Source organism: Tasmannia lanceolata, unplaced genomic scaffold (genome assembly GCF_043159265.1).
Source record: "Tasmannia lanceolata isolate RefF3 unplaced genomic scaffold, GAP_Taslan_0.1 ptg000004l, whole genome shotgun sequence".
NCBI lineage: Eukaryota > Viridiplantae > Streptophyta > Magnoliopsida > Canellales > Winteraceae > Tasmannia > Tasmannia lanceolata.
In genome coordinates, this window is record NW_027518681.1 from 10617987 (window position 1) to 10641096 (window position 23110).

Consider the following 23110-nt stretch of genomic DNA (forward strand, 5'->3'; position numbering starts at 1 on the left):
AGCAAGAGGTATATTTTTGTCTTCAAAACTAATTATGACTGTAACGTTACACACATGACAAAGCATGATAACCTCCCTACATACCATTATTGGGGACGCGGCTCCGGTGGGAGATCATACATTGTAAACATTATCCTGAATATCGAGTAAATTTGTAATACTTAGTGTTTTGGGGACGTCTTGTCCCCGGCAGTTGTGTTTTGGGTATTAATAAAATTCATTACCTTTATAAAAAAAAAGAAAGTCAAATAACACAAATACACTTAGGCCACGTTTGGATACCTCATGTTTTTGTATTTGGATTTGGATTTGAGTTTGGATACAAAATACATCAATCATCCTCATGCTTATGCTGTATGAATTCGATTGAGAGTAGAGAGGGAGGGAGGGACGTGTGGCTGCTGCTCCCAGCAAGGTCGAGGAGTAGCGAGGGTGAAGGTAACTGCCACAAATATTGATTTCCAAATAAAGTCTTGCAGAATAGATTTGAAAATCAAAATTTTTCACTGTTGCAGCTATTTTAGAAATCTAAGGATCTGATCCAATTCCAAATCTCAATTGCAAATGTGAAAAATCCAAATCTAAATCTCATGGGTATCCAAATGTGGTCATAGGTCAATTGTCTTCGTTGTAAGGCGGGGTCCATTGTTTGGCTATCCAATTCATTCAACTAAATATATAAAAAAAAAATTATGGGGAAGATAAGCAAAAAAATGACAAAGGGAAGAAATAGCGAATGGGACCCCCCCAACTTGGAGATTTGATGTAGGACGGTATCATCCGGAGGAAGTTGGTGGTCTTGAGGGTCCCACCTTTGATTGATCTTGTCCATACATTTGATAGGCCTTACATTGAGTCAAGGTGTGAGAATATTATTTCCCAAAATATGACTATTTACATTTACACTAATAAATTGGAAAAAAAGAAAAAAAGAATTTTATGAGAAACTTATTTTTCAACGAAGAATTTTAGCTTGCCTCATAATCATACAACGGGGCTTCCTCATTATCATTTTGCGACATCAATCTAATTTTGTCACCATTTTCTCTCTCTTATTCTTACAGGGATTTGCAAGCTAAGGAGCTTAAGTTTCTTGGATCTCAGGAACAATTCAATTGAGGTTGGTATTCATCCATGTATGGAAGGCATGTATAACCTGCAAGAGCTTTCTCTCTCCGACAATCGTTTTACAGGGAAGATTCCTTCATTCATTTTCAACAACCTAACGAAGATAAACTCCATTGATCTTTCAAATAATCAGTTCATGGGTGTGTTCTCATTTTCTTGTTTTGCCAACCTCTCCCGGCTTTCAATTGTTGACCTTTCAAACAATATGCCATTAGTGGTCGAAACCCAACACCCACATTGGGTTCCTACTTTTCAACTCAATTACTTGAGTTTAGAAAATTGCAACCTCAACCAACTGAGCAATCGTACCATTCCTAGCTTCATTTCAACTCAGCTTAATTTATACAATTTAAATTTGGGTCATAACTCTCTTAAAGGGACCATCCCATCTTGGCTATTGTACAATACATCATGTCAGGCCTTGTTGTTGAGCGGTAACTTGTTCGAAGGCTCAATTCCTCAGTCTACCCGCAACACTACAACATCTGTCGTTTTTCTAGATATCTCTGACAACAATCTGTCTGAGCCACTTCCTACAAACATCGGCACACTCTTCCCTCAATTGAATTACTTCAACCTATCCAAAAATATTTTGCAAGGTAGGATCCCATCATCCATGGGTGAAATAAAACACTTAAAGATATTGGATCTATCTAGCAACAACCTTTCAGGGGAAATGCCACATCAACTCAGCAAAAACTGCACTCAGTTGGTTTACCTAAACGTATCAAATAATAGATTGCAAGGAAACGTTCTCCCAATTGATGCTATCTTGACACGATTGCAATATTTACTTGTCAGCAATAATAACTTCACTGGAATAATTCCATCTAGCCTGTTAAATAGCACTGACTTGGTGATTCTTGATATGCAAAAAAATACCCTATCCGATACTATTCCTAGTTGGTTATTCTCCCTACCAAAATTGGTATCAATTCTTTTAGGGCATAATTTCTTTCGAGGACATATTCCAATACAATTGTGTCAACTAAGTAACCTCCATACCTTGGATCTCTCAAACAATTATTTTTCTGGAAATATACCTTCTTGTCTCAACAATATAAGTTCATGGAAAAAAACAGAGCAAATCCAAATTTCTGATGTTCAATTCAATCTTACATTCTCTCTGCCTTCTTTCACCACAAAAGACATAACTAACCTTTACGATCCTAGGCCTTCAACTTCTTTCACCACAAAGGGTATAACTTACTTTTACGAGGGCCTTCCTTTTAGCTTGATGACTGGAATTGATTTGTCCATGAATCAATTGGAGGGTGATATTCCATTCCAAATAGGAGACTTGGGAGAGCTTCGCTCATTAAATTTTTCCAACAACCTGCTAACTGGCCGTCTTCCACAATCCTTTCAAAACCTAAAAAGCTTGGAGAGTTTGGATCTTTCTCACAACAAGTTAGTTGGGAGAATCCCTTATGAATTGTCTCAACTGGATTCACTTGGTGCTTTCTCTGTCGCCTACAATAACCTATTCGGTAAGATCCCTTTTGAGAAACACCTTACCACATTTGGTAAGGATAGCTATGAGGGAAATCAAGATCTTTGTGGACCACCACTAGAAAGAAATTGCTCGAAAATCCCTTCACAACCTCCTAGAGATGAGGGAAAAAATTCTAAGGTTCTTGATAATCCTGTGATTTTCTACTCATTCGTGGCAATGTCATATGCTTTGGGATTTTGGGGAGTCATCGGCTTTCTCATCCTCAACAAAAATTGGAGGCATAAATACTTCAGAGCTATGGATGCATATATTGACCGGTCGACCAAGAAGCTCTCTGAATTCCATAGTTACTTGAAAAATTGTTGTTTCAAGTAATGGTACAATTTTCCTTTAGTTGTAATGCAAAATGATTGTTGGAACTAATAATAAGCATTATCTTGAGTTTTAAGGCAATAATTTGCTATTTTTGCAATGAATGGCTTATGACCATAAAGATCAAACCAGGTTACCCAAAGCAATGGTGGCGATCACTCCATATCAACAATTATATAGTTGGGATGGCACAAAAAAACAACTGCTCGAACTTTTATTAAGTTATTGTTAGATAATCATCACCTGCATTGTGAGGATCTTCCAGATTGTGTTGGATGTTCCTAGCAATCTCTTTAGACTAGAACATCCTCTCTAGAGTGATAGCTGAGATATCTTTGACATACAGACATTTTACTAAGTAATTACCCAAAGTTTTTGAATTTTTGTATGAATGGTAGTTTAAAAACTATTGACCTAGGAGGCGTGTCTCACAGTTCACCATTTTGGTCCTCTTCTTCTCATATAATTTTTTCTATATTTTCATCTCCTGCAATTGTGCTCGTTGCACCGCCGACTACGATAAAACCCGGAAGTGGAAGAAGAGGAGGAAATAGTAATATGCAGCCAAAGGGTGCATAGATCTAGTCCTAGACAATAAACAATTGACATTTAGTTTTTCTGTTTTAAAGTAGAAAGTTTGAAAAAATAAAATTCGATGCTTTCTTTTAATAGTCTAAGGAAGAAAGCTATTATTTTTCTCAAATATTTGAGAAAAGATAGCTCAATTTCTTCATATAAAAATTTTCTAAGTATGAAGAAAAGATAAATGTGTAAAATAGGGCTTTATAAACCTTGTTCTCGTCATGTTCCACAGATTGCCACATCCAATGTGGATGTTATGTGTCAGATATATCAACTGATTATCTGGCACATCGTACACACTCATCAAGATATATATCATTTACCTTAGTCATTGGAATATAGAAAAGGGAGATGATAAATTTGCACCCCCGGCATGATGATTCGCACCCCTTTAAGCTGAATTGACAACAAAAAATGTCCAAAAGCATAAAAAAGCGTTAGACTTTAACGCTTTTTGACGTCAATTCACGTTAAAGGGTGTGAATCATCCTACAGGGAGTGAGAATTTATCATCACCCCATAGTAAATCCACAAAATATGCCAAAATGGTTGAGGTCAAATTGTTATAGTATATCTACAACTGCACATGATAACCTGTCGGCAGTTCAATCCCAGCTTACCTACCGAAGAAAAAAAAGGAAAGTAATAACCTTTGCTTGCTTATGAAAGCTTTCTAAAACTTCCAAAAGACTTCAAGCTCTTGCTAGCAGGCTTGAAATCCTTTAGGCCCTGTTTAGATGGCAATAATTTTGTGGAAAAGTTTGGAAGGGAAAAATATTTCTAAAATTTCCTACTTGTTTTACAAATGAAAAAGCTAATTGGAACCGTCAATATTCAAATTTTATTTAGAGGAACTTACAATTTATAATAATATCCTTCCAAATTAACCATAATCATTTCATTTCCTTCTAAATTGTGGAAAGGAGAAAATTTTCCAAGAAAGTTTTTTCCATCTGAAATGTTTTTCTTGCGGTCCAAACGGGTTGAGATTCACCATTGGATCATCTTGGTGGTAGATTAGGCATGTTGGTTAAATGTGGCAATTTGGCCAAGATGAGGCACTTAGATTAAATTAGTATGTAAGTTAGATGGGGCAAGCCAAATAAATTTGGATATTAGATTTGATTTGATTTGGTTGCATATTAATAATGTACGTAGGTTTGTTAGAAAAGTAGATTAGATTGTGATTATATCTTTCCATGTTCCTTTTAGTGTTCTATTTAAACACTCTTACTTCATTGCAAATTATTCAAGAAAATCCAATGGTGATCTACCCTCAATCCAATGGATCTCACATATTCTAACACAAGTGTAATACATTCCAAAGAAGGACTTCAAGGCACCTAAAAAATACAACACTTCCTAAAGACTGGCGTAAGTCTGCTAGCTAATGCTAGTAGTTGACGGGTTAGAACTGCTACACGCTCTAACACCAGACAGTATCGTTGGAAGGGTATTCCAAATCAAACCAACTAAAACGCAGTAACTCATTTTGGGTACAACTTCCACCCAAGACAGAGGAACAGCAATGAGTGCAAATGGCAGAATCCTGGTCCAAGAGAGCTCAAGATTAATACAGATGCCTCTGAAATTGAAGGAGCTGGAATTGGTGGAATTCTTCGAGACAACAAAGGAATGGTTCTTGGTTTATTCTCCATTGAAGTCATGAAAGAAGAGATTTTTGGACTAGCACTCTCAGCCATTTACGTGGGAGTGAAAATGGTGCAAAAATGGGGAACCCCAAATCTATGGATTGAAGACGATTGATTATTTGCAGTAGATGTAATTACGGTGAAAATTCAAGCCCCGTGGAAAAAAATCCTAATGATAACCTACATTCGAGAAATCCTCAACACTTTGAAAGCCTGGTGCATAACTCACATGTCGAGGGAAGCAAACTCGGACGCAGACTTCCTCTCAAAGTGAGGTTGCCCATGCAAGGGAGAAGATGTCCCTCTTCCCCTCATCTCTCCAATGCTCATGGAAATAATCCAGTCAGATAGGGAAGGAAAATTGTACTCTTATTTGTAATTTGTTCTCTGCTTTCATCTGTTCTTCTTGTATTCTTTCCTTCATTGTGGCTATCCATACCTTATCCAGTATGGTTTTGTTAGTGTGGAGATCCACACCTAAGAAATACTTTTATTGTAGTTATCCACACTAGAACATATGACAGCCATCCTCACTAGCTTAGCTTTTTTCACTGAATCCATCCGCACTTTATAAAATACTCAGTGTGGGTGTCCACACAATCGTAAATTTTGGGTGTGATTATCCATACTAATAACATTTTAAGTATAACTATTCACTATAGTACATATTTTCAGTGGTTGTACACACTATAGCTTTCTACACCTATAGTGAAAATTTTACTGCCTATAAGATCCTACTTGTGATTGAAAATGAGCATGGGCGTTAGGATTATACTAATAAATGGTGGAAATGAAGTAATTGATCACGAGAAAGTAATGTAAGAATCAAATGGTAAAGAAGTGACTTATCGAATGAGTTGAGACATGAATTTGAATCTGCTATCCATAAGGCAAATATTGCCGTCATAAACGACAAATCGACGGTATATATGGGATCTCCAATGCATGCCTCCAGGATACAACGACTCCGCTCAGAGTTGTGCACTCACACAGCCTGGACGCCTTGAGAACATGATTATGTTTGCCATGATAAAAAAAATAGAACGGAAAAGGAAGCAAACTTTACAAGAGAAGCAGGGAAAGAACAAACATATTCTAGAACAACTTTTACGTATTTTCGATCGAATATTTCAAAAAATTAAAGAGACACGATTAATGAAAAGTTATGTTAAAAAACTGTTTTGAAATGTTTCCATAATGATAGCTTATGCTAAAGCAGCTAAATTAACCTGACCCGGCCCGGACAACTCGCTACCCAAGCCCCGGAATGATATTCCAAATCAAAGCAATTGAAAACACGCTACCCAAACCTCGGAAAACGCGCTACCCTTGGAGACAATGCACCCCCTTCTGCACTGGGTTAATCGGCGTTTAGCTCCCAAGATACAACTATCCAAAGGGTCTCTTCCAGAATCGATATGTAGGGATGCGGGTAGAGCTCACTTTAAAAGCTAGCCATTAACGGGAGGGTGGCCATTCCCTTATAAAGCCCATCCACATCTATTACACTTCCGATGTGGGATCTTTTCTTTCACGTGGATCCCCCAACAATCTCCCCCTCCCTGTGGAGACAACACGGGAACTACGAGATCTTCCTTGAGGGATATTTTACCATTCTCAGAGGCATACCGGGATTACCGAGATCTTTTCTGAGGGATTTTCCGTCCTCGGAGGCACACCAGGGTTACCACGGCCTGCCATTGATACCACTAATTGTTTGACATGGTATCAGATGCAAGGGTCCCTAGTTCAAACCTCCTTGATAACAAAAATCCATATGCAATGGCCAAATCCAAAAGAGGGGCCACATGTGCAACATGTAGGCCAACCCTAAAAGAGGGGCCACAAGTGAGGGGGGTGTAAAGTATAAAAGATTAAATAATGCCTTCTCTAACCGCTTAAGCTTTTGAAGCAACTGGTTGTTTGACACGATCCCTCGAACTCATCACCATCCGTGCCACAAAAGATGATAAAAGATGCAACCAAAAATGAATCAATGGAGTTTCTAGAGAAGAAAACAGATAGCTTTTATAGAGATGAAGAGACCTCACCAGAAAGTGGTCGTTCTCCCTTTTTGAGATTATTATCGAAAGAGAGATTTTGTAGGGAAGAATAAACATGAAACGTCTCCACCCGTCCTAAAAGCCCTCTTAACATTTCCACTTTCCCTCATTAATAGGTTTTAATGTCTCCCACCGTTTCAGCCCATAAAAAGTGTCTTTCATTTTAGCATTTTCCATTTCCATTTAGGCCCTGTTTGGATTGCAAGAATTTTTCGGAAAAGTATGGAAAGGAAAAATATTTCAAAAAATTCCAACCTTTTTTTTTAGACAAACCAACCCTATTCAATTTTTACGTAGGGACCCTCAATTTATGATAGTATCCCTCTAAATTAACCAAACAGGGTCATAGAAAGAAAAAAATTGAAGAAAATATTTTCATTCGGAAATATTTTCTTGCAATCCAAACATGGTTTTAATGTTGGTCATCTTTCGCATGCGTATTTATTTTCGATTGAGCAGGGTTTGGTGAAGTTTTATTTCATTTACTTACCTTTGCCTTGTACTTTCCTAAATGAAGTGTTATTAACCTACATGTATCAGGATATGTAGGTCCCACCCATATCATTTAATCTAGACCATGTAACAGATCAATACACTCACATAATCTTAACTATTTCTAAAAGGCGGCACAGTGCATGAGGCTCCCGCTGCTTTGCAGAGAGACTGTTTCCATGACTCGAACCCATGACCACTAGGTCACAAGGGAGTAACCTTACCGTTGGACCAAGAATCTTAACTATTTCTACAAATGTATTTTTTATCATTATTTCTTCTGTTCTTTTCTTGATCATCCATTTCTAGGATCTTGACCTGATGGTTACGATGATTAGATGTGTGCTTTTTGCAGGGTTGTAGATCAAGGTGGGCCCATGACGATCTGATGAGTGATTGAGACGATGGTGTTGTATATATGAGAGATTCACCCCACTTTTGTAGTTTCCTCTGGATCCCATGCCTGCAACATTGCCTCATGTCCGATGGCGATGAAAATGGTGGATTGGAAATGACCTTTAGTGTCCTTATATGGGAAGTGATATATTCGTCCCCTTTTCTTCCTCGGGCCACCCCTCTAGTGCATTTATGACTACTCTTTTCAACAGGGGTGGCCACTGAAGAAAAAGGGGCTAGATATCATTTCCCTTCAAAAAGAGAATGTGGAATACACAATTGCTAATTAGTGGGACCACCACCCATGAATGTAAGGTGGGAAACTTGGTGGGTAGTGATTCAGATGGTCGTCTGAAGTGTATAACATGGCATAGATGGATAATTGAAATGGAGATTAAGAGATGACCTTTCCTTGAAATTGTGGGTCCTCTTTTCAGTATATCTGGGAAATGATATTGTTTCCATTCTTTTCCAATATTTTCACCCATTTTCGTTTATCTTTTCCTAAAAACGATTGCATTTCCAAACTTTGTTTGATTTTTAAAGGAAACAAAAGGAAGGGAAAAAAATGCAAGAAAACCGAGTAAGAAATATGCCACCAAACCAATACTCAATTCACGATAGAGTAGAGTAATTATATTGTTAATGTGCATCATTTGGGCACACCTCATTGTATGACCGAGGGGCATGCCCCACGAGGACATAGTAGGTCCCAACTTAGGTCTATCTAAATCGCCCATTTCATGTTGTGACAAATTGTAATGGTGGATGAACAAAGCGACTCTTTAGAACAAAGAATCAGAATAGGAGAGAGAGGTAGGCAAGGCACCACAAAGCTTTGAACTCCCGTTTGGTTGCCGAAATTTTTTTTAGTCTTGGGACTTTTGTGGAATTTTTGCAGGAAACGCACGTTTGGTTGGTGGGCTCAAAATAATCCTAGGAACCGAAATAACCCCGCACGAAACCCCAGGAAGGAAAAAAAATACTCCTAGGAACCAAAATAATCCCAGGAACTAAAAATAAGCTTGTAGAAGAATTTTTTTCTTCCCAACAGTTCAAGCAACCAAACAAAGCTACTACGATAGTCCGGTCAACCAAACATGGGAATTTATTTTACCGGGATACTTCCAGGGAGTTTTTTTTCCCACCAATCTTCCAGGAAGTTTTTTGTTCCACAAAAATCCCAAGAACCAAAAAAATTCCGGCAAGTGTTTGGTTGTAGATCAAGGTGGGCCCACAATAATTTAATGGTCTAGACTTACCAAAGATGGGTCGTGTGGGTGTAATGAGTTTATTGCCGACTCTTTTGACTCTTAGTTTACTAATGATCCCCTGCCGATATCTTTGACCCGTGTTGAAACGATATTAGAAAATAATTATTATAAGGTTGATCATCTTTCCCTTTCTCACCCTCACCGGAAGACTTTAGAGGTGTGGTTACGAAAGACACCCTGTGTCGCACGATTTTAGAATACCATGGGAGTTGTCTCTAGTAATAGAGAGATTGGTTTGGAAAACAAACAAAAGTTGGGTTTCTTCTTTTGTGTAAGCTGAGCTTTTTCTTTGAAGTTTGGACAGTGGAGGACAGTTAGTCCGAGTGGAAGACTTTGAAATTTCGATCCTCATTCCACCTTTCTTTCTCTACATATATCTTATGTTATGATCGGAGGGTAATTAAAGTTGATCTTTTAGTTGGAGTTTTGGGTTTGGGCATAAAGGTGTTAAAATCATGAGTATTTTAAGTGCATGTAGTATTGGGGTGGTGGTGCTGATTATGAGTGTTTGTTGCTGTTTTTATGGATGCCAAGCTTGTTTGGAGGAAGAGAGAAAAGCCCTTTTGCAATTAAAAGATTATATCAACTATGCAAATAATGCTTCTTATTTTGTGACTGGGGATTGGGTTGCAAAGCATTGTTGTCAATGGAAAGGAATATCATGTGCTTCTTCTTCTTCTTCTCTTGTGACTAAAATTGATATTTCATTTGCGAGAGGGGAAGCACTGGAAGCATGGTATCCAAATGCTACTCTGTTTGCCCAATTCAAGGAATTGGAGTTGCTGGATTTGGCTTGGAATCAAATTGCTGGATGGGTTATGCCAGAAGGTATTATTTGTTTTCTCTAATTGTACAATATCATTTCTTATGTAATTCAAATGTATTAATTGAGATTTTGCAAATCAGGTTATTTTTTGGCTCAACTAAGATAAAAAAATAATGGATGAAACTTGTATTTTTTGTCTTGGATTCTTTAAGGCCCTCTTTGGACTGCAAGAAAAACAGTTATGATGGAATGACTAATGTTGTGCAAACAACATTTGTCACCGTTGACTAGGGGTGTAAACGAGCCGAGCCGAGCCGAGCTTGGCCAGGCTCGGCTCGGCTCGTTAAGCTCAAAAGCTCGGCTCGGGCTCGATGCAGGCTTGGTCAGGCTCGGCCAGGCTCGCGAGCCTTATCGAGCTCGGGTTATATTAATTTCACACCCCTCATCTTCCCTGGACAGCCCTATCTAGTGTAATTTGACTACTCTTTTTACACTACGGGGGTGGTCCAAGTAACAAATGGGGTTCCAAAAAAGAAGTGACATATTTTGCCTCCTCCTTTCACTCCATGGACAATCCTTTTAGCGTATATATTAATATATAATATATAATTTAAATATATTAAATTCTTAACGAGCCTTAACGAGTTGAGCCGAGCCGAGCCTGGCCTAGCTCGGGCTCGGCTCGTTAAGCTTAACGAGCCGGGCCAGCCGGCTCAGCTCGGCTCGTTAAGGATTCAAGCCGAGCTTTTTCCGAGCTGAGCTCAAGCGAGCTTCCGAGCCCGAGCCAAAATTGACACCCTCACCGTTGACAGACATTCCGCATGGTTAAAGGGTGTGTGTGTGTGTGTGTGTGTGATAAGGGAGATAAGGACTAGTGATCTTCACCCTTCATCTACAAAATGAATAGCCTACCTTTTAGGTCATGGAGGAGATATTTCACTACAACTATCTACATGATGTGCACAAGCAACATTCTGCCTGTTACGATCTCAAATCAGTTCGCAACGTGATTGATCTTCTTAGAGGGAAGATCAACCTCTTGACCCACATTGAGGGAAGGGTCAAACCACCTTTGTGCTTAAACACACAATTTTTGGGATAAATTTCTCTATTTATTTAAGAAAGAGTACTTACGTGTTATTTATAGAAAACCCACTTGACCACTTCCTCTAAAACTCCTACCCAAGCCAATCTAGATAACTCTTATCTCTAGGACTCCTATTCATACCAAACAACTAGAGAGAAAATTCCAAGAGCTATAAAAAATATAAAATAATTTATTCTACGCTAAGTGAGACCTATCTAGGCACGTAACATTCCACCGCCTCGAAATCAGCATTGTCTTCAAGGTTGGGGATTAAGAGCTTGCCAATTAGTGAAAAACGAGATCTTGTGCAAAACTTTTTGAAATCCTTCTCTCTTCTCCTTTGCTTATCCCCCTCCCCTCTTCTTCTCTTCTTCTTGCAATTAGTCACCATTTGGTATGTCATGATCATCAACTGAGGCATCTCCATTTTTAAACTGATCTCATTGTGTCGTTTATCAAAGCTTCTCTGTTGTATTTTTTTGGAATGATTGAAATGTCGATGGACGGATGATTGTGGGTGAAGATCTTCTTGATGGGGTTGAGAAATTTGAGCAAAATAGTAGAGTTTTCGATGACGACATTGTCGGAATTGACAACCTTGATAATCATCGACGCCTTTTTTTTGTGGGTTTTTTTCTCTTTTTTCTTCTATCAGATTTCTTTATCTCTCTCTTTTTTTTCTTTTCTTCTTTTGCTTCTTTTTTTCGTGGAAGCCTTCTCGACATTGCTCTTGGTGCATAAATTAAACTCTTCGCTCAGCTTATTCAAACATGGAGGTTCCTCCAGAGTTAGACAGAATGTCGATGCCATTCAATCGCAATTGGCATTTAGTAAAGCAAGATGCCTTTTGATCTCTCTCATTGTCTCCTCTCAATTATTCATTGTTGCTCAGATTTGTTTCTACCTGAGGCCGCAAGATCGTGTTGCTCTAATACCAATTGTTATGAACTCAAATTAGTTTGCAATGTGATTGATCTTCTTATAAGGAAGATCGGCCTCTTGACCCACATTGAGGGAAGGGTTAGTCTTCCTCCTAACCCACTTCGAGGGAAGGGTCAGTCCTCCTTTGTACTCAAAGACACAATTTCAAAAAGAAATTTATTCATCCATTTGAAAAAGACTGGTTGTTATTTATAGAAAACCCAGTTGACCACTTCCTCTAAAACTCCTACCCAAGCTAATCTAGATAACCCTTATCTCTAAGTCTCCTATCCATACCAAACAGCTAGAGAGAAAATTTCAAAAGTTATAAAAAATATAAACTAATTTATTCTACCTTAAGTGGAACATATCTAAGCACGTAACACTACCAATGAAAAAAAATTCAAAAGAGAAATCAAATCTCAGCTTGTAGATCTGAAAATCCACAATAGCTTGAGGTAACAAAGAGTCCACTTGAGGTAATAAATAGTTTTGATTGAAAAATTAGAACCTGCATTCTCACCTCACCTAATCTCTCGTTTACAGTGTCAAATCATCATCAAACTTTTATCTTCAAATATATATCAAGCCTAATCATTTTGGTCAAGGCAACACCCAAACCTTTCTTTACAAAATGCTAGATGTGATCTTTGAATGGAAACAAGTGTTATATCTATGTTTTAAATTCTATCCCATGTATATGCCTATTTGTCCCTCTATTTCCCCCCCTAATTTCCTCCTCTTCATTCTTTTTTTTCTGTATTTTTCGCTTATTTTCTTCTTCATCTTCTTTCCCAATACTAAAGTATTTTTTGTAATTTTCTCCTTTTTTCTATTTTTCTTCTTTCTTTCCTCCTCCTTGTTCTATTATGAGGGTTTTATGATTTTTTCTGTTTTCTTCTTCTTCTTCTTCTTATTCCCTGAGGAAAAAAAACCCTTAAAATCTTGAATAAAAAGATTTTAGAAGGAAGGAAATTTGTTATTTTTACCCTTTAAACTTGGTGTATTGGTAGTTTCTTTAAAACCTTGGCAACTTTTAATAGCTTCAACAATGATAGTTGGTCCTTAAAAAATATAATCAACAGCTAGTAGCTTCGACAATGATAGTTGGTCCTTATCGAAAATGTAATCAACAGTTATTCAGCAGGATAAAGCAAAGCATAAGACCATCCAGTCAATTACGGGAGTCTAGAGGTGTGACCCACCTGGTAAGGGCCCAGACACCATTAACAGCTTGCAAATCTCACCATTGGTGGAATTTGTTAGGGATTTAACAATGCAGCAGAATAACGATATGAAAAAGATAAACGAAAATTCACACAGATTTACGAGGTTCCCCTAACCAGTATGGTATGGGCTATGTCCACGGCAGAGCGACAAGCCAACGATTCCACTATTCTGAAGAAGAGATTACAAAAGCCCTCACAACCTTCTCTCGGGTAGCTCCTGATATCACACCCTTTTATATGGCGTTCTGAGATGCGTTACAATGAAGGGAAAAACCCTAATTCATGAAAGTACAAAACTATCCCTAGTATAAAAATACCTTAAAAAAGATCACTGAGAATGCTTTCATGAAAAAGATATATGGTGTACTATACTCACTCCTGCATCTTCCTAAAGGGAAAAAGACCTCTGAGAATGCTTTCATGAATAAGAAAGAGAGTCCTTAGGTTCTCCCAATAACTAATAAGAGTATCATACCGAACCTAATTGGGGTTCGATCGGAATAAAGTGGGATTTACTTATTCGACAAAAACCAATTGCCAAAGGATCAACTCACAACAAGTCACATCAATTACCAAACCAAACAAACATATTTCACTCTCCCATTGAACCAATGTTCCTATAACGTTTTCTTCATGGGTTACATATTAGGTAAACCCACTGCCTGAAAAGCGAATAAATCAGGTTCTTACAGACAAGAGAATGGCAAATTTTTTGTCATAGCAACATATTGGTTAATGCAGCTCATTAAGAAAAAAAAAGACCAAAAAAAAATAGTAAGGACCTTGGATATCACACCATATTTAAGATTTAGAAGAGTATACAATCTATGAATATCAGGATAAGCATTGCAAAACAACGTGGAACATTAGATAACTATAACTTTACCTGAGGTTGATCTTCAACTCCCATATAACTTAACTAGCCAGGCGGGGATTGAGAACATGTCCAATGAAAAGAACCACTCCAGTCATATCTTCTCTGATCAGAAACACAAATGGGTGATCAGCTCTGAAGTCCATGGGCTCTTTGGGAGAAAAAGACCTCAAGGTTACCACAGCAGCAGAAGCAGCGGCTGCTTCAGTTCCTTCTTCATTTACTTCGATTACGGATTTATGGGAAATGCTCGAAACATATAGGCTCCGGCTCAGATGTGAATCCACCATCTCAGTTAGATCACCTCCATCGGAGAAGGGCAACGCCAGTCCTAATTCCTTCAGAACTGTAGAAACTTCAAACCCAAATGAGAATTTGAACTTTGGAATCTTAAACTTCCCAACTTGGACTTTTTTGGACTGGTAGATGACGATCTATGAATCCAGAATCAGAACCCAACTTCTCTACGAAATTTTGCAGCCCGTCTCTCTCATCAGGAAGAAAAAAAATACATGGAGAACTGCCTCTTATCTGTGCCTTGTTTGCAAGGAAGTGTAAGGACTTCAAAGTTTGAACCCATTGAAGGAGCTGAGAAATTGCTTCTTCTTGCTGGTCATGAAAGGCACTTGAACAGAGCCACCATCAAGAAGGTGGAAGTCAAAGTCTTTGGTTTTAGAGCTATCAAACTTCTCATTCCAAGCTCCTTTAAAATAGAGTGCATTTGCAAAGATTAGTTTAGTCAAATTGTCAACTGATGTGGCAGGAAGAAGATCTTTGATAAGGCCATTGGTCTCATTTTCGGCCCATGAGTTCACTTCACTACTTGGGCAGCCTTCAAGAACACAACGACAAACATATTCAATTCATCAACATCAACAATATCAATGACACAATGGCATGTGAATCATGCATGCATAAAAATCATATCACCAACATTAGCATAGTCAGTAACACCATTCTAAAGACCAAAATAATCTTGAGAGAATTATATCATTAAAAATGGAAAAAAATGGAGGTTTCTAAAGCTTGAATGAAAAGTCATTTAAGAAAAACACACCAAGAATTGTACAATTATTATCATATGTTCATGCCTCAGTTTTTATGTCAGAAGGCCTCCAACATAAAGGAAATGGAGTCGTCAACTAAAACTAAAACACATTAATCTGTATCAATTTGGAAAATCATGTTAGTTATTTTTGCATACACATGCCCAAAGGCCAAAATAATCTATTTCTATACAGCTCAGCATTTAATGATGACAAGTTCTTGCAGTTTATCATCATTTCATAGAAATGGCGCAGATTACGAGATTTCACTGTATGGAGAGATGATGAAGAGATGGTTTGCATAACAAGTACATGGATTAGGGTAACTCCTACCAATCATAATTCTGTTAGATGATCTTTCTCGGAATTTACTTCAATATTATGTGTATGCTTTTGACAAGCTCTCAAGGAATATATTAGTAAAGGATTTAAAATGAGGTATCTGGGTAAAGTTAGTTATCTCTGGGGCACACTGCAACAAATAAATAGGAATGCAATTTAGTGTCATCTGGTAGTTGGACTGAACCATACACACTGCTAATCCTCCTGAGGTCACTTCAGATAAGTTGATTAAGTTCTATGTCAAGGGACTTCAAATGATGGTGACCACACGTTATGTTCATATGAAGCGGTGCTTGTTTCAAGCCTCTGTTTGTTTTTCAGAAATTCATTAAATTTGAATGAAATCGGGGACCAAAATTAAGTTCCATCACTACACAAAGTTCCAGACAAGGTGCTCCTGTTTAACAGATTATTGCAAAATTTAAAATATTATAGATTGCTTTATGCAACCTAAGAATGGGCATAGACTTAACTGGTTATGTTGCTTAAATTATCTTGAACAATTTCTTTTTTGAATGGCAAATTACCTACATTCTCTCCAACACATTGTAGTACATTGTAGTAAAGACATTTAAACCATTTTCCGTGTAAATATAGACATAGATGCCTCGTGCTAGGCAATCTGTGTCAATAAAACGTGTATACAGTATTATGGCTCTAGAGGATTGTCCTAAGACTTATCGTAAAGTATAGCAACTCCCTCTTTATTATTCAGCAAGTCATTTCTTAAAGGTAACAAGAATTTTGTTAATATGGCATCACCTAAATACATCATTGGTGATGAACGCTATGATAGTTGCATCATAACCCTATAAGAAAAAGCAGCTTCAATTATTCAACAAGTCTTGTAGATCAAATATATTTATTCTGGATGGATACTGAAGTCCTTTCCAAACACTAATTTGTTCTTGATGCAGCTCAGAAACCTTCCAAGCAAGGGCCAATGGATGTTAAAGGTAGTGTTTAAAAACACGGATATAATGCAAAATGCGGCGAAGAAAAATCCTTGTCGACTCAGCGCGGACGCAGTCAAGAATGCGGTTGAGGCGGTTACGCAGTCATAACTCGGGAGAGTCAAAGGAGTTTTTATTGACTCCGTATGGCAAAACGCGGAATGTGGATGTGGTGCAACACGGAACGCGGCCAAGAAAAATCCTTCTCGACTCCGGCGAGTTCCTTGTTGTGTTAACGAGTTTTTAAACACTACTTAAAGGTGCTTCGGCTTTTTTTTTTCCTGATAGCTAGTTGAAACTAGTTGTTGCCTAGATGATGTGGGCATATGAACTACCAAGATTCATACAAGTTGGTAAAATCTTCTTATATGGAAAGCTTATCCTACAGATTTGCATGAGTTGGCAGATTTGTTAAGATTTTTGTACATTTGCTGAAATGGGAAGGCTATGGGAAGGCTATCTTGCACGAGAAAGGGGTTGCAGTGGGCTTTGGAAAAGAGAAATGATCTAGAAGGAAAGACTTTTTTTTTGTTGTCTTTTGTATATTCTGTACAATTATAAATAAGATCTCCCCAAAATCTTCTCCATGTATTATTTACCAACTTGAATTCCACATTAGTTACCAAGATTTATTCCTTCATTCCAGTAATAAATATAATGAGATCTGAATCTTGAAGCTTCTGGGATTATACACTTTATCTTAAAAAGAGAATCAAATCAAATATCTGTCTGGGAGTTGTGGCAAACACTATTTGATGTCAAAATTACAACAAGCAGATAGAACTTAATATGTGAGCATCAACATAAACTATCGCCCTGCCAATTGTGTCGTCGTGAGTAAATATCGTGTGAACAGATTCGCATTGGTGAAAGCCTCTGTCGCGAATCATTGTGTCAAAATGGTGAAACCATGCTCGTAGTGACTAGTCATAGATAGACTCGGTGACACACCTTTCCATCCTCTCCTTGAAGCAGAGAACCAGGAGGAGTCATGTGTACTTCCTCTATGTGAGTCCTATGCAAGAAGGCATTCTTCACATAAAGCTGTTGAAGAGGCCAACCCTGGTTGGCAGCAATCGCCAGAACGCCCGAACCATTGCCAACTTAAACGCATGGGCAAAAGTGGAACTTTAATCAAAGTCATACGCATGAGTAAATGCCCAAGCAACAAGAAGCACCTTATACCTCCCAACAATGCCATCATAGCGATGCCTCACTGTAAAGACCATCTGCAGGCTACAGATTTCTTCCTAGGAGGAGGAGAGATGAGAACCGAAGTATGGTTGTGCTGAAGTGACGCCATCTCTTCAACAATAGCAGCCTTCCATGCAGGATGACTCGAGGCAACATTAATAGTATAAGGAATAGAGAGAGAATCAACAACAGTGAGGAAGGAGCGCTAACACAGAGTGTAGGACACAAAGTGGGCAATAGGATGTGCAGAAGCACACCGGTGCACCCCTTTGTGAGGTACTACAGGGAAGTCAAGGTCCAACACAACATGATGGTAAGTAGAAGCAACAAGAATATATAGTAAAGATGAAAGAGATATACCTAGAGGAACTTCTTGCGTAGAGGAAAGAGGAAGCAACAAGACCGGGAAGATCATGATGTCAAAGGAACATAAGCAACTAGCCCCTGGGGCGAAGGAGTAGGAGGTGCAAGTGCAGAAGATTGCGCTGAGACAATAGGTCATGTAATGGGCAGAGACACATGTAGAGCACCCACAGGCACTGAAAGATCATAGGCAGGCAAAAGGGCAAAAAGGAGTGTCCTGAAAAGTAACATCCATAGTGGTATAAAAAGATGTAAGAGGGTAGAGTAGCACCTATAAGGTGCCTATACTTGCTCTCAGCCTGTGGGTTTATGGGCAAGAAAATGATGAGCAATACTCTGTTCTGACAAAAGTTAAGCAAGGGAACAAGAGGTGTACTCGCCGTCTTTACCACATCAGAGGGCTTTGATAAGGCCCCCATACTGTGTATGGATCATGGCATATACCATATGAAAAATGAAAAATGCTTCATCCTTAGATTTCATTCCATACACCCATGTCATACGAGAGTAAAAATCGATAAAGGTCAAAAAAAAGAAACAGTAAAAATCATCAAAGAAGGTGATTGGAGATGATTCACGCATATCGGAGTGAGTCAAACCAAAAGAAGACCTACATCTATGCATTTGAAAATGATAAACAGTGTGAATATGTTTCAACAACTCATAAAAGTATCGCAATAAAACCTGACCATTTTATGTAAGAATCTAAATATGGGAATCTCAGTACATAGAGATTGAAATCCTACATATGCCCCAATATGGCATACCACAAAATAGTTTCATGACTAGCTACAATATGAAAAGAAAAGCAAGAAATAGAAACTGGAGGCAGTGCAGTAGAATCAATAGTTGTAGCAACAAGACATCCTAAATCAGTAACAAAATAGTAAAATTTCCTAAAAGATGCATTGAAATCGGTAAAACATCACACAATGATTTTTCGCCTCCCCCCCCCCCACCCACTCCTTTCACGTGAATCGTGGCAGACTTTAACGCTTACTGACGTCAAATCACGTGAAAATGGGGGCGCATAATCCTATGCCGGGGAGGGGGAGTCATCGCCCCTACTAGGATAGCGGAGAGATGAGGAACACACAAAACTCTAGAAAGTGAAAAAGAAGAGGATATGAGAATGGTTCCAACACCTTCATAGGACTGGAGAAACATTAGCCAAACAAACCCAAGTAGGTGTGAAAGGTAGAGAAGACAAAAACGGACTACCAGACTCACCACTCATATCATTGGTCGCGCTAGAGTCAATTAGCCAACTAAATGATGAAAGGAATAGGTGGAGACGGTCAATTGGCTTCTCTCCTCTTCCTTTATCTTACCTTATGTAAAACCGGAGAAATGCAAAATATTAGTTTATGGGTTGTTAAAAACCGTAAGCTACTTTTGCGCGTGATCCATTTTTGGGGTGATCCTATAATTAAGAACACCATTCACCCTCAAATTGAAGCCACTCCCAACTACAGGCCGCGAACTGCCTCCAAAACTACTGTAGTTGTCTTGATTCTACAGAAACCGAGTAGTATTTTGTTTTCCTATAACCCATGGGTCCACAAGAGGGATCTTGTCTGTTGCATCTTAGATCAATGGTATAAGAGCCGCTAGACTCTATAGTATCCAAACCCAAGTTTGGATCAAAGGAGCAGAGGGATTTGTCAAAGGTCCAAGGTATAAGATGATAGCCATTGAGCTTGTAGCAGTAATCATACTCATATCTTGACCCACCATAGTACGTACATGTAAATGAGGATCACCAACGACCACGACCACCTCAAGGGCCTCTACCCTCGCCACAAGTGACTCTACCATGACCAACAACAGGGAAAAAGTGAGTAACTGAGACAAATGCAGTACGCTCTGGACTCTGGATGCATCTCAAGAATCATTAGAAGGCTAACTATAATAGAGCGACGCTCTTCCTCAGCAAAAAGAAAGACATACAATGTTGGGGGAGGAAGACGCCATGTTGATAGAATCAACCACCTGCATCTGCTTGGACTCAAGACGTAGGCCACCAAGAAAGGTGTATATCGGATGCCTCTTCGTACATTGGGCTACATTAGCCGTAATGTCTACTAGAAATTCCAATAGGGACTCATATTGACTAAGCTCCTCCCACATACACTATAGAGAGCCATAATGCTCTCCTATACTAGGATCTCCATGCTTACATGCGGCAATGGCTTGCACGAGTTGACAAATGCGATGATTATGCTTATTAGGTGTGAATGCAACAACCATTTTGTTCTATAACCTCGAGTTGAAGTCATACAAAATATAAACCTGAGTAAGCGACATCTCCATAGAGTCGAAGAGCTATCCAAAAATGATATAGTTGTCAGCATCCCATTTCTTTGCATCAAGGGTGCAGGCCTTCGACCTTGGAGTAGCACTAGTGAGGAGCTCCTTCTTCATATGACCTTGATTGTACAAAAAAATTGCCTGGGACCATTGCAGAAATTAGACGATGAAAGTTTAAAACTCGTAATGGTCATGAGGTTATTCTCCAAGGCTAGAGACTTACAAGAGTCAAGAGGGTTAGGATATTACAAGTGCAGCCAATGTGATTATTCGCTTTGCTCAATACACAAGTTCGTGTATGGTACTAGTTTAAGTTTAAGTTCACAATATTATAACTATTGGAAGTGCTATTGATAAAACTCAGAGAAAGATGGTTTGAAAAGCTTATCAACCACTTAGATAGTAGAATTACAAGCGCATTAAATGTGATCAATCATTCTTTTCTTAGTACACAAGCTCATGTATGATACTAGTTTAAGTTTAAGTTGACAATTTTATAATTATTGAAAGTGCCATTGCTGAAACTCAGACGAAGAGCTTGATATGAAAATTCTGGGTTAGCTTAATTACTTCCCTGGTGTCAAGATTAACCATTAAAAAAAATTATAATAATTAAGGAATGGCTTTAACCCAAAGAAAGCATACATTTGATCTTCTCAACAAGTTCATGTAGAAAGGTATACTGATGCAAGCTGGGCTAGTCACTCCGATAAGCACCAATTTGTAACTGGTTTTTTTGTGCTTGTGAATGGCCACATTGTATAATTGAGCACTAGAATGCACCAAACTGTAGCATGTCCCAGTGCAAAAGGCGAATATAAGTGCATGGCATCAACCAGAACTGAACTTACATGGATATGACATCTCCTACACAAACTGCATTGGAAGTTGCATATATAACCTCTTTTGTGCAACAATCAAAGTGCAATCAAGATGTCCCAAAATCTCAGTCTCCGTGCTAGAACCAAATACATCGAGATTGACTATCACCTTGTTCAAAAGTAAGTTGGTAGCAGTGGAGTGCTTCCTTTAAATGTATCTAGTCAAGATCCGCTTGGCGATGCATTCACAAAAGGGGGCAACTCCGACCGACATTACCTGATTAGCAAGCTAAGAATGTTCAAAGGAGCATTTCAGCTTGAGGAATGTTAAAAAATACCACAAAGGAGTATTTTAGATATTTTACAGAGTATTGTATATAAGTCATTGTATGTCTTATCTTCGAAATTAATGAGTCACTCTCCCCACGTCGGATGGTATCTCTCTTCTTTTCTCCTTCACAGTATCATTTTATCTAATTTTAGTATTTTACTAACCAGCTTTGGACTTATACGTACCGCATTACCAACTCAAGTTCTTGTACTTCTAGCAACCTTAAATAATCAAAGGGTAAAGAATACATCATCGACCACACCACTCTCAATCAACTTTCTAGGTTGTGTGTGAAGTATAGAAAAATACTATGGGACCTGCGTGGCTGCCTACAAATACAAGAAAACAAGGTCATAGTCGCCTATCAACACAATTAGTTTTTTCAATATAGAAAGGTGAATGCTTTATTAAGAGAAGAAATGTATAGCCCAACAACCGAGATGATTTAAAGGCACAATCCAATAATAAAGAGAACAGGAAAAGAAGGAAAGATCGAGGGTAGAAGTAACCAAAAACAAAGAAAACCTACAAGAGATTATTTGTCACCAAACTATACACTCTGAAGCTGGTAAGTTGTATGAAAATGGGGTCTCCTCTCAGCTAACCCCCGATCGCAATAGCGAATCAGCCATAGTAACTCAGTATCAAGTCCTTCCAAAGAATCCCTAATCTCCTCTATGGCATCCACGAAGCTCCATGGGTAGTTAATCTCGTCTCTCACCTATTTGACCACATTAAGGGAGTCTCCTTCAATGATCATATGTTGAATCTGCTCCTAAGAAGCATATTGAATCCCAAATTACTTCTTTGTTTGCATTTCTCAACAGCTCCCCAATGCATGTCAGACCAACATTACCAATACTTGAACCATCAAAAGTACAGTCTTAACCTCCCACGAGGTCGAGGGGTCCATTGGACTTGGGGTGCTTCGAGTGAATGCTTCCCATGACCTATGCAAAGATGTTATCAAAACTCCACTGAACATAGAAAGGATTGATGCCCACCGAACAATTACTGAGAAAATTTGTCTGTGTAAACTTTGCATGCCTCTAGAAGTACCTTTAAAGAACTCTCATGTTTCTTTCCTTCCATACCAGCCATAAAGTGGCATCTAGGAATAGGGTTTATAAAGTCCTACATCTGGAGGGTCAAGGGGCAAAACTCCATGACTCAATATGATATGGGAGAACCCAATAAACTCTAAAGAGACACCGATAAATTACCACAACTCACGAGTAAATTGATAGTGAAGAAGAAAGTGGTCAACGGAGTCGACTGAAAGATAAATGGCAGAATGGTTAACTATAATATTTTGTCTATTAAGAAGCAGATCCACAGTGAGGATTTTATGAAAACAAGTGGACTAATAGTATACATTCATTCTTGAAGGGGTTTTAAATTCCCAAACTAGCTGCGGTAGTGATGAATTATGACTCAGGAACAAGTGTTTATAGAAAG

General features: G+C 38.5%; 1 protein-coding gene and 1 pseudogene across 1 annotated transcript; one reads left to right on the top strand and one right to left on the bottom strand.

Moving 5' to 3' along the window:
• Window positions 1-751: 751 nt before the first annotated feature.
• On the top strand, window positions 752-2959 carry LOC143875640 (uncharacterized). Its single transcript, XM_077377248.1, has one exon. It carries the CDS (start codon window positions 1139-1141, stop codon window positions 2957-2959), a length of 1821 nt encoding a protein of 606 aa, XP_077233363.1. The 5' UTR covers window positions 752-1138.
• An 11362-nt stretch (window positions 2960-14321) lies between these two features.
• On the bottom strand, window positions 14322-17834 carry LOC143875909 (serpin-ZX-like; annotated as a pseudogene).
• Window positions 17835-23110: the final 5276 nt, after the last annotated feature.